This window comes from Podarcis filfolensis (assembly GCF_964270895.1).
Source record: "Podarcis filfolensis genome assembly, chromosome: 1".
Lineage (NCBI taxonomy): Eukaryota > Metazoa > Chordata > Lepidosauria > Squamata > Lacertidae > Podarcis > Podarcis filfolensis.
In genome coordinates this window covers 63,849,408-63,861,972 of record NC_139604.1, presented here as the reverse complement: position 1 = coordinate 63,861,972, position 12,565 = coordinate 63,849,408, and the positions used below count along the sequence as shown (strand labels likewise).

Genomic DNA, 12,565 nt, shown 5'->3' with positions numbered 1-12,565 from the left:
CAGAGTTCTTGGGTGAATATCATGATGAACCATGGATTCGTTACACCCCCAAATCTATAGCTTGACAAGTTTTATGAATGTGGGTGCTTTAGTTCATGAGGGAGGTGCTGCAAGAAGATTGGTCTGTGGCCATTTCGTAAAATGGCTTCTTACCACAGATGTATGCCAACCTGCCCGAGAGGCGAAAAACTTCCTCTCATCCCCTGCCTTGGGAGATCAACTCCAGATTGCTCCCAGTATCGATAGGACCTTAACCCACATCGTCCATATGTGCACGAGCAGCAGTTTCTTAGTTTGACTCTGGGAGCCAAAGCCCTTGAGTTGACCCATGCTAACGTTTGCATCATCTAATAACATCACCTGGTAGTCCATGCATGAAGACGGAGGGGACCCTGGACAGAAAGAGCAGAGGGACACTGGTGGATACAGACAGGAGCAAGAAGAACAGAGATCCAGCCATGTATGAGATGGCCAAGGCAGTCTTGGCTCCAAACTGGTCAGCAAACCTGGCACAGAAAGAGATGCAGCGTCTTCAGAAACAGAACAGGGTGTGCAGCAATAAAAGCAAAACTCCACTAAACTGTAGAAGTTATTCCAGCCTTTTAAGATAAACACAGATCCTAGGGAAGGTTGGCTGTTCAATAGGGCTGATGAGGAGTGCCTGGGTGGGGCTGGGCCAAGTCACACTGTGTGGATCCTCCAGTGCCTTCAACTCTCCCTCCCTCCCACATCTGCTGCCTTGCCTCCTCTTCATGGCAATGGTGGCAGCAGTGCCCCTCCTCCTCCCTCCTGGTTTCCTTTGGGGGGGGGGAATGTTCTGCTGTAGAGGCAGGAGAAACCTCTCCCCAACCCAGGTTCCATTTCCCCCTTTTGCTGATGCTTTAGCGGCAGCACTGCTAGTGGAGCCTCTTTCGAGAAGTCAGCAGGTCCAGCCAGGAAGTGGGGCTGCTGGCTGGGGCCACTGGGGCCAGCACAAGGGACCACCAAGGCACTGGGGAGGTCACCCTTATTGCTCACTTCCCAGGAAAAGCTCTGCCAGTTAGCATCCACTCAAGGTAAGCTATCAGTTCCATAGGCATCCAGCCCCCCCCCCCCCGCAAGGCAGGAATATGCAGCTGCCCCATACAGAGATCGAACCTGCAACCTTGGTGTTATCAGCACCACACTCTAACCAGCTGAGCTATCCAGCCTCCAAATGAGAATCCTGTTAATCCGACATCACAGATATCATCCTTGTCCACGGATTGATGTATTTTGAAAGACAAGGTTTGCAATCATCTTGTCAGCATTCAAATCTATGACTTCTTACCGACCCACATTCAACATCCAATTAAAAATACAAAAGAAATGGAAATGAATGCTGGCCTTGTTGTGCAGCTTCCTCCCTCCCTTTTCTATCATTAGCAGCTACTTGTGTGCATACAGCTTATTAACAGTTCCTGCATTGGCTAATATCCAGTGGCAATCAGAACATTAAAAAAAGGGGGGGGATATAGAGTTGGTTAGTATACAATACAGTAGTAAAAGAGCCTTTCATTCCCCTGCTGCCAGTATGGGAAATCCAGATGGCTATTTAAATTATTTCCCTGAGCTAAAAATAAAATGGTGTTATTAACTCCAAACAATTCTGACATTCCGCAGGGTTCCCAAGAATGGTTGTTATATTTACCTCCCAAAAATGGGACCTCCCAGAAGCTGAAGAACACCAAAGACTGTTTGCAAGTAGCCAAATTCAACAGCATCCATACCCAGGCTGGTTGCCAGATACTGAAAGGGGGTGAAATCAAAGAGAAAGGTGTATGTTATACTGTATTTCTGAATGACATGGAAACTATTACTTAATCATAAAATGTTGTCGAGGCCATGGTGCAATCTCTTAAATTCGCATGAGCAGGACTTGTAAGGTCACCCTTCAAGCCAAAATAATGTCCTCTTAAGCCCCAAAGCAGAGGACCTCCTTTGGCCTCCTTCACTGGCTCAAAACATGCTGTCACCTAACAGAATTGCCCCCTACGGCACAGAACCACATCATGTCTTCAGTCTCACAAGCTGCTGTTCCAGCCATCAGCTTTGCTGAGTCAAGCAATTATGCTGTCCTACGAGTTTGTCCTCCAAAGAGCACTAAAACAGCACAGGACACCTGGGAGAAGTATTTGAGGGACTCTTTGGGGGTGGGCAGTTTTAATCACAACCTGCCTGCAGCAATACATGACCCACAATGAATATATGCCCATACTATAGATGGCCTTCTCTGGGGGTACTTCTGGTGCAACTTCATTTAGATTGGCTCCTGATCCAGTTGAAGACCAAGGTCAGGCTTCCTCAACCTCAGCCCTCCAAATGTTTTTGGCCTACAACTCCCATGATCCCTAGCTAGCAGGACCAGTGGTCAGGGATGATGGGAACTGTAGTCTCAAAACATCTGGAGGGCCGAGGTTGAGGAAGCCTGACCAAGGTTGTATGAAATGCAGATACCACAAACATAATCTGTTAAGGGCTCAGCTTAGGTGTTCATTACAAGTAATTCGTGAAAAGCACCAGTGCTTTCCTTGATCACCAGTTCCCATTAGCTACTTGGCATTCTCGCACACATTTTGAGGGTACTGCTGGTTATATAACGTAGTGTGGAAGTTGCACCACTCAGGCAAAATTAAAAATAAATAAATGAGTGCTATCCAATTAAGCCACACTGAAGAATAAATCTGCTGAAATGAATTAAGTACATTGATTTCGACAGGTCTACTCTAACGTATTTTAGAATATCCCTCTCACGCCTTGGAATGCAAAGTTTATGTCAGTAGATCAACTGAATTAGATCAAGGAACCATCATCAAACTAAACACTCTTCCTGCACAAATCCTCTTCTGTGGTAGATTCTGAAGTTAAGCATTTGATATATGTATGTCCTGCCTTTTCTCCAATGTGTTTAAGGTAGTGCACATGGTTCTCTCCCCAATCCCTTTTACCCTCGCAACAACCTTGTGAGGTAGGCTAGGCTGAGAAACAAGGACAGACACAGAGGTTCATGTCCATGTGGGGATTTTAATCAGGTTCACTTACACTTGCTTATACTGCCTCAGGGAGCTGGTGTTAGATCAGGAAGTTGCTAAAGCATTTTTCCTTTAGAAAAGAAAGTAATGGGTGGAGCTAGTAAAAATCTATACTCCATATACTCACTGGAACAATCCCAAACTGCATGAACATGCAGGCCACTTCCACAACTGTAATCAGGTAAGTGAGCTGAATCAGCCTTTGCTTTGAGGTCATATTTATTCTGCTGTTGTCATCCTTCTCCAAGGGCTCATCTCTCAATTTCCGTCTCTGTTGTTGCTCTCTCTCTGAAGGGATTCCTAGGTTCATGCTGCACTGGGTAAACCGTCAGGCACACACCTTAGTCTGGAGGAATACAAAAGAGAATGACCTTTCAGCTGGGAAGGAACACAAGCTCATTAACAGAGAAGGTACAAAGGTCATGCTTTTCAATGGAGGTGGAGGGTGACAGCCAAGTCGGGGAGCATTCCTGCTGATAGGTTTGCAGCACAGAGGTGACTCAACATTGCCAGCTAGTGGCTGTGATCTAGCACTTTCCAGTGCAATTTTCTGACACTTATCAGACTTTTTGTAGTTAGGAAAGTGATAGGACAATTGCACTAAGAAGTGTGGGGTAACAACCAGTTTTGTGTGTGAATAAGCCAGTCGTCTGGAACAACTGTCACATTCTTCCACTTGCCTGTTATGACGTTCAGGATAGGTAACTGTCAAGCTGGCCTCTTTGACAGGGTCTGCTTTAGTAAAAAGAAGAAGAAGAAAGAACTACAATTGAAACGACAGTGTGATTCTGTGCAAGGAAGTAAGTCCCTCTGCATTCTGTGGGGTTTGTTAATCTGGCTCTGCCAAGCCCAAGGAATCACTGGATTCTGCAAGTCCCAGAGCAACCATGATGGACTAAAATAGATGGCAGCAGTGCAACGTTCAGACTCTGAGCAAGCCCTGAGAAACACAAAAAACAAAACAAAAACTTGCTTGTGGGTCAAATTGACTTTCTGCTGAAGTGAGTGACCTTGGTACCCATCGATAAGCAGACTGCTTTGCTGAGAGGCGGAGGAACATCCATGGTGTGGAGATAAAAAGAGGTGTCCAGAAGAGAGAGCTGCTAGGCACCCCTCTATTTATCTTTTATTTTCTATTGTTTTGTTTTCCTTTCCCCCCTCCTTGTTTCCTCCTTTCTATCTGCAGCTGTTGTGGCTCTGCTGGAGATAAAGGATGCTTGGACCTGCCTACCCACTGCACTGGATTGCTAGCTCTGAACTTGATGCTAAAACGCTCTGCAGCTCAGAATGGATAAGAAACTTAAAATGGCTCAGGAAGCTTCAGAGTCAATTGGCTGGAAGGTATTTTAGTACAGAGATGGAGTGTATATGTTGGTCACAGGGCCTGACTTCATTCCTATTCAAGTTGCTTCATTAGTTGTTCTGTCCATAATAATAATAATAATGTCCATTTAAAAATGGTTTCTGCAGGGAAAGTTCTGGGCTAGAAAACAACAACAACGCTTGGACATGGAGCTTTAAAGCATAGACCTGTGCCTGGAAAAAGCAGAGCAAAACATAGTTGTGGATAAACCCTAACTCTCTCTGACCCTCCTGATTTCTCTCTGTCCTTTTTCTGCTGAGTCACTTCTGGGCAGCTGTTCCTTTTACCTGCACCTTTCCTCTGTGTCACTAAGTTTCTCTCCCTGACTGCTTTCCTCTCCCTCTTACTTAGTTCCACATATAACTGATACATCTTTCCTTTCATAACTTTAAGTGAACAATTATTACAGTTAACTATATAGTTTCAAAAGTCCATATGAGTGTGAGCTGGGTTGTCTCCCATTTACTTGTGCAAGAGGAGGTGGGTATTCTCTGCAGGCAGTGGGCCAACAACTGTACTGGCATCTTTTGACTCCTGAAGTCGCCTCTCTTCTGTCTGTCCTGCTAGTCTGAGTGTACAGGTTGGTTGCTGCGCCACAATTGCCTTTGATTCCTTCTCAAAACTTGGTCCTCTTGAGTTACCATCTCAAACGAGTGTGTGTCCAGTTGACTTTGGACCTCAGTTTTCTTCCTCTCCTTATTGTGTCACTCCACTGGCTGTATCCAAATTTGCTCGCTCACATGTAGTTTGAGTAGGTCATTAGTTGACTTGTCACAGTAGTATGCCTGTCTTAATTTCTGTTCTGCAATCAGCTCAGCATATCTGTTGGAGCTCTCTGGCTGTAGTAAGCCGCACCCATTGTTAACAAGGCATTTGTCCTTCAAGCCATCATTTCCTGTGCTGGACTCCCATCCAAACCTTATGAAGATGTGTTCTGGTGGTCCAGGATATCTAGATATGCACCAGTCCTTGCTTTTCTGGCTTTGATCAAAATTCTCTGAGCCATTCTGACAGCTGATGCAGCTGTTCTATTGCTCTGGGGGTGTCTGATGATCAAATTCCCACTGCTTTTGGAATGTTCTGAAACTGTGGTCCGTTGTCAGAGCATATAATATCTGCTATCCCATAGTGGGCAAAATGGCACTTTAGTTTCTTTATAATTGTCTCAGATACAATATCTGGCAGTGGATCTCTCCCTGCAAAGCTGTAGTAGTAGTTTACCATGATGAGATAATCTTTCTATTCCACCCTTCATCCATAGATCCCAAGGTGGTTCACAACATGTGCTGAAGCCTGTTTGGGGCACTCAGCGATGGCCCCTGCATGATGGCTTATGGTCCAGTTGGGCATGCACTCTCTGGCCAAATGTAAGTTGATGGAAGCATTTCATGCCAAACACTACAGCCAACAGTTCTTTTTTTCAATCTGTGCAGTTTCTGATAGTGCTCTACTGGCAAATGCAACTGGCTGCTGTTTCTGTAGCAGCACAGCTCTTGGCCCTGTCTCAGATGCATCACATTGTGTAACACTAACTGCTCCCCTGGATTGTAATACCTTCATAGAGGACTCCTGGCTATGGCGTCCTTTATCTTCTCAAACGACTTTCTGACCATTCCCATTCTACCTCTTTGTGTGTTAGCTATCGGAGTGGCTCACACTAATCTGCTAGCCAAGTAGTTTGCCATTCCCAAAAAATCTTTGCATCCTTAGGTCTTGGTAACACCTGGATTGCTCTTACTTTTGCTGGGTCCACTTTCAGACCCTCTGCTGTCAACAGGTGGCCAATGTATGGCACTTCCTTTAGTTGTAACCTGACTTTATTTGGGTTTTGTATTTCTTTCTCTGCACCTCTCCAAAAACAGGCTTCATTTTTTGTCACAATCTCTTGCTGCTTCCTTTCCAGTATAATCTTCTCCCACAATTAGTATGTCATAAGCAATGCTTTTGAGGCCTGGAACATTCTCTACTTTTTGATTCGGTTGATGCTGAAATACTTCAGAGGCAGGGCCCACAACATCCACAGCCAAATATACCTGCCAAAAGGAGTTGCAAAAGAGGCAAGACAGCTTGACTCTGAGCTGAGTTCCGTATGCCAGAATCCATTTTTTCACTTCAAACACAGAGGAAACCTTGGCTCGGGGTAGGTCACTTCCTACACCATCAATGGATGTTAGTGAGTAATGGCTGCATTTTAGTGCTCTGTTCAAAGGTTTAGAATCAATACAAATATGCAGCCTTCCTGAGGGTTTGCAGAAAATAATTAGACTGCTGATCCATGCTGTACTATAATTTACTGCGGCAACCATGCCTTTAGCTTGTAGGCTGGCCAGTTCCTGGTTCAGCAGTTCTGCCAGTGCTACTGGTACCCTTTCTTTGGGGAGTTCTCAATGGATCCGCATTCAACTTCCCTGCTAAATGTCCCGCTCCCTGAAAAACACCACCAAACACCTGCAATATATTCACCATTGTCCAGGCAGCTGGTTGGCTCTCTTCACTGGTCCGTGGCACATATACTCTATTCTGATATTGTACCTGAATCAGTTGCATGGCTTACACTGCTTTGCTCCCCATCAATGGTCTCTCCATTCACAATAACAAATTCTAAGCAATAAAACTTATTGTTGCAAATCTTAACTCTGCACTTGCCCACAGAATTCAGGATACTCTGGTGACATGGTTCAATGTCTGTCTTTTCATTAACCATTGTCAGTGGCAGCGCATTGCAGCTTGCTTCACAATCCAGCAGAGAGCAAACCATTTTTTTGTTCAACAGCATATAAGAAAAGTGTAGCACGGTAGGTATTAGTCCCCTCCCCCAGTATTTCCCACTATGTAGACATCCGGATATGGTGATCCCAAAGTCAATCTTAGGATATCCTGACAGCGTTCAGACTCATCACTGTCTTCCTGCATTGTTTTCACTATCTCGGAGGTTTCTTCGCCCTCCTGCACAGGCTTTGAAAATGGTTTGGCTTGCCATGTGCTTTGCACCAGTGGCACAGCATATGCCCATGCCACCTGAGGAGGGCGGGATCCAGAGGCCGCCCTCCACGCAGCACAGTCCAGGTGAGGAGAGGGGTAGAGAAGCTGCCACCAACTCTCCTCCTGCTCTCCACCCCTGGGTCAAACTTGACCCGGGAGCACAGCTGTGGCCAGGCGCAAGCCCCACAGCCAGAAGAGAGGGCAGCAATGTTACCACCCACTGTCCTCTCTCTGCCCCTGGGACAGACTTGACCTGGGGGTGGAGCTGCCATGGCTGGGCGCAAAGCACACCTCAGCTGAGGAGGGTGGGCAGCGGCATTGCCGCTGACTCTCTTGCTCTCCACCTACGGGTCAGACCTGACCAAGGAACAGAGCTGCAGCCAGGCATGAGCGCCACAGCCCGGACACAGCTCCTTCATGTGCCATAGCCAGACTCCTATGAAGGAGCTTCTTGTGAAGGCACCTGGTGACACCCCCTTAAAAAATTGCACCCGGGACCAAGTCCCTCCCCAGTCCCCCCACTGCACCACTGCTGTCCACATATGCTAGGTATTTTTATTTATTTATTACTCTTTACATGTTGTTTCCCACAATACAGGCATTGCATCCTGGGTGCCCCTTCACTAGGTTGCATACCCCAGTGTCCTGCATCTGTGTCTCTTCTGGGCCTGCTAATGGTTTAATTCTTGCTTCAGAAAGTTCTGCTGCCCTGCCTATCTCCAGCCAGCGACGCAGTGTTAAATCTGCTTCTCGCAACAGTTGCTCTCGCAAATGCTGATCTCTTGTCCCACTAACAATTCTGTCTCTGATCACCCCAAAACAACAGGTTGATTCTAGAGTCCTTAATAACAACAACAAACAGAAAACCTCTCAGACCTGGAAAGCATAGGGCAAAGTGTGGATGAACCCTAAGAGTCAAGCGGGAGTATCACAAAACAAATAACTTTATTTAAACAAGCTTTCTTTCAACTCCGAACACTCTCTGACCCTCCTGCTCTCTCGCTATACTTTTTGTGCTGATTCACTTCTGGGTTATTCACTTCTTAACCCGTTTCTCTCCCTGACTGATGTCCTACCTCTGACTGTTTCACATACAGTGGTACCTTGTGTTACAGACGCTTCAGGTTACAGACTCCACTAACCCAGAAATAGTACCTCGGGTTAAGAACTTTCTTCAGGATGAGAACAGAAATTGCATGGCAGCAGCGGGAGGCCCCCATTAGCTAAAGTGGTAACTCAGGTTAAGAACTGACCTCCAAAACGAATTAAGTTCTTAACCCGAGGTACCACTGTATTTTGATACAACCTCCTCCTCCATCCCCTTCCCCCCTCTCCCCTTCCCACCCACTATCTCAGCCCTTGCCTTGCCCACCCACTGCCAACAAAATGGGATCCTTCCTCAGAGTGAAGCATTGTGGGTGAACTTGCCCAGACCATAACTTGGCCTCAACAGCAGCCAAGTACTATTTAAAACTATATAACAACTTTTGAATATGAGTTTACCGCCACCACAAGCCCCCATTCTTCCTATGCTTCTATGATGGTTTGGAAAATAAATGCAGAGTGATTTTCAGTGCATATCTGATCACATTCTGGTTATTGTTTCCTTTTTCCTTCAAAAGATGTAGCCTGCTAGGCAAAAACAGACTTGGTTGCTCTAGCCCCAATGGCACCTAGCAACATTTCTAGCAATACAATTTGTGCAAAATGAATTATAAAATGAGTGAATGAAAACAATACTCTAGTCAATGGCCATATTTGTTATTGAATAAAATAAAAATACTTACAGACTAACAAACAAAAGGTCGACTCAACTGCAACATTCAGTTCAACTGAGCATAAACAGCCCTTCTCAGCTTTCATTTACTACCAAGTTACACAAGTGAAGAAAGAAAGCCTGACTTCCTGGTTTATACCTAATAGGGACTGTGTAAAAATTATCAACAGGGAGCAGAGCAGTAAAGCTATGAAAGGCTCCAGCAATGATGCAACAGCTACTTCTTTGCTATCAAAAGAGCCTACAGTATATTCTACAGTATGCCAGGGTGATACAATGTCTGCCACAAGGGCAATAAGACTTTCTGCAAATTAGAGACTGTCCTCTGATCACAGAACATTGGCATCCTCCTCTCACCATTGGTGTGCTTGTTCTCTGAGGGTAGCTTGCTGCTCTGCTGTTCCAAGGTTAACAGTGAAAGACAGGTGGGACATTGGTGACCCTGTGACTGGCCAGAAAGCCATTCTGTTGTGCAGTAAACACACAGAACTGTTACTCCATTGCTTCATGGGATCCAAAGATCTCTTCCTTCACACTAGCAGATCCATTGAGGGGGAACTGTGCTTTTTCCATACTGGAATTTCAAGGCACAGTTGCTTGAAGTCAGCAGTTCTTCCTTTGCAACTGCAGCATTAATTTGATCAAAAAGTGCCAAATACAAGCCATGTTTGCACACTACCAAGGCAGTACTTTAGTCTCTCTGCTGTCTCACCTAGATGACTGAGTTGTGTCCAAGACCATACAGAGTGAAAAATTAATATGATTATTGCAAATTTAAAATTGAGGAGTTCCCTCCCTCTCCTCCCATTCCGCGCAGTCTCCTCCACTTCCCAGGTGGTGAACAGATCCAAGGCAGATTCACAGGATCACTTTTCTTTTGCTATGGTCTGTTTTATTTCTACATCACTTGTAGCACAAAGGCCCCCAAAGGAGTGAACGACATTAATGCAAATTGCAAAAGAAATAGGCAACAAAAGTATGATACTTATAGCAGGCCAATTGAAACAATGTAAAACAGCATCTTTTGGAGGAGAAAGCTCTAGAGATTTGTAATGGGGACATGTTTTGCAATGTCTGTTCACAAATGTTCAAGTTGAAACAGGTAGCAGGCAAGCTGGCAGGAAGACAAGTAGTTCTGTTCCCAAAGAAAAAGAAAACCCCACTATTTGTTCTTTTCTGCCTGCCAGCTCCCCAAATTAAAAATGGTTCTGCCTTTCTCTGGTGAAATTCAAACTGCACATGCCGTTCCTTTCAGCTCCACTCTAGGCAATTGGCTACGATACATTTCAGCAACTTAGATATCTACTGTATACCAGATCGTAAGTTTTAGGCTATATACAACCTGAGAGAGCAGAAAGTTTAATAACAAAACAACATAGTAGAATATTATAAAATAAAACTTCCTTTCAAGCGTCTGATGACATTCAGATCACATAAAACAAATATAGATGCACATTTTTCTGACTTTGATTTGGCTGCATAACTTATACATCCAAACTCTCAGTAATTCCTCTATGGATTGTTTTACTCTAATCATCCCACAAGAGATAACAACTGTAATCAGTGAGCTTTCTTTTACACTTAATTAGTGTAATCTTGTATTGTTGGTGTGTTCTTCTTGCTGGCTGTGTTTTACACTTCATTTCAAAATAAAAATTCATGGGTGTATTTGCAACATGGCAGCATTCAGGTGGGCTTATGTGCTCTACCAGGCTTTGCTGAGGGAGATCCAGAGCTTCAGCACCTATGGATATAGGACATATGCCATCAGAAGAATAAGGGATGCTTTCAGAGAAAACAAAAACATAAAGGATTCAGAAGAAATAGAAACACTAATGAACAAAGCAAAAGCTAGTCTGGAAATTATACACCGACAGGTCACCATTGGTCAACTTTATTCAACGGAGAAGTTAATTATCGAATGCCCGCAGAACGTCTGATAGTGGATGAACTCTTCTCTGCCTGTAGCAATGGCGGATCAGCCTCAGTATTCTGGAACACGCACAGATTTTTACTTGAATATATTGTATTCTCTATGTATATTTGAGCTGTCTTGTTTCTCCACATTGTTCATGAAGTCTTAACATAAGATGTCCAGAACTTTTCATAGTGTGCTTTCAATATGCCAGTAAGATGATAACAATGTGTTGCCCTATCTGAGTGTCACTATTTGCTTATATCAAGTTTTCTTGCCAATAAAATTCCATAAACTGGGGGGGGGGATTCATGCTAAAATAAAACATTCCTTTAATCCATTCAGCTTATGAAATGTGCAATGATTCTCAGCAAAACAGAAGCTGGGAACCTGTGGCTTTCTGAATGGACTACAAGTCCATCAGCCCCAGAAAGCAATGACAATAGTCAAGGATGATGGCAGTTGTAGACCAACATCATCTGGAAGACCACAGGTTTCCTACGCCTACAGCAAAAGGACACCTAAGCCAGCATTGCGGTTACAGTCTAGTCCTATGAACGTTATTTAGAAGTAAGTAAATCCAAATGAATTAAGTGGAGCATACTGTACTTCCAAATAAGTGTTTATTGGATTGCACTGTCAGTGCCTATAGGAAGTCATAAAAGCAGTCAAGCTGAAGGTAGGGACGCGGTGGGGGTTGCTTTATTTGTGGGGATAGCAATTCCTCCTTTCCCTTGCAGCCCCCTGAAAAGCTACTCTGGGTGGTTGAGGGACAGCGTGAGAGGAGGTCTGCAGGGGGAAGGAGAAATCAGTGAAAATTGCCTCCCCTTTGTCCCCAGCAGGAGATTCTACTCCATCTCCATCTACAGGATCAGGTTTAAGTTGCTGGTTTTAACCTTTAAAGCCCTATACGGCCTAGGACCATCGTACCTACAGGACCGCCTTTTCTGGTATGCCCTACAGAGGACCTTACGGTATGCTAACAACAACACCTTGAAGATCCCGGGCCCAAGGGAAATTAGACTGGCCTAGACTAGAGCCAGGGCCTTTTCGACCATGGCCCCGGCCTGGTAGAACGCTCTCCCACAAGAGAGGAGGGCCCTGCGGGACTTGACATCTTTCTGCAGGGCCTGCAAGATGGAGCTGTTCCGCCAGGCCTTTGGGCAGGATGCAGTTTTACTTACTTTCCTTTGTATAAAACAAGCCCAAAGGAAGCTCCCAAACCGCTCACAGGTCCTTGTATAATCCATGGGAACAGTTGGTCCTGGCATTATTAACCACTCTCAATTCCAACCTGATAATTGCCACCTGCCCAGATTTTAACTTATCTGAATTAATTTTAAGGTGTATTTGAATTATTTGATGTCTGTTTTTATGCATATTGTGTGGTTTTTATGTTGTTAGCCACTCTGAGCCCAGCCTTGGCTGGAGAGGGCAGGATACAAATAAAAATTTATTATTATATTATTATTATTATT

The 12,565-nt window shown here is 44.7% G+C and overlaps 2 protein-coding genes across 2 annotated transcripts in view; one reads left to right on the top strand and one right to left on the bottom strand.

The window, feature by feature from the left end:
* The window catches only part of SLC67A1 (solute carrier family 67 member 1), a 70,660-nt gene extending 61,346 nt beyond the window's left edge, over window positions 1-9,314 (bottom strand). The window contains exons 1-4 of the mRNA XM_083588621.1: window positions 9,187-9,314; window positions 3,178-3,396; window positions 1,670-1,767; window positions 361-506 (exon numbers count right to left, since the gene is read on the bottom strand). Coding sequence (XP_083444747.1) covers window positions 361-506; window positions 1,670-1,767; window positions 3,178-3,360 — 427 coding nt within the window. The 5' untranslated portion in view covers window positions 3,361-3,396; window positions 9,187-9,314. The remainder of the gene's footprint in view (window positions 1-360; window positions 507-1,669; window positions 1,768-3,177; window positions 3,397-9,186) is intronic.
* Window positions 9,315-10,833: 1,519 nt separating this feature from the next.
* Window positions 10,834-11,384, top strand: LOC310751060 (LYR motif-containing protein 4-like). The gene has a single exon (XM_083589955.1). It carries the CDS (start codon window positions 10,849-10,851, stop codon window positions 11,110-11,112), a length of 264 nt encoding a protein of 87 aa, XP_083446081.1. The 5' UTR covers window positions 10,834-10,848; the 3' UTR covers window positions 11,113-11,384.
* The last annotated feature ends 1,181 nt before the right edge of the window (window positions 11,385-12,565 follow it).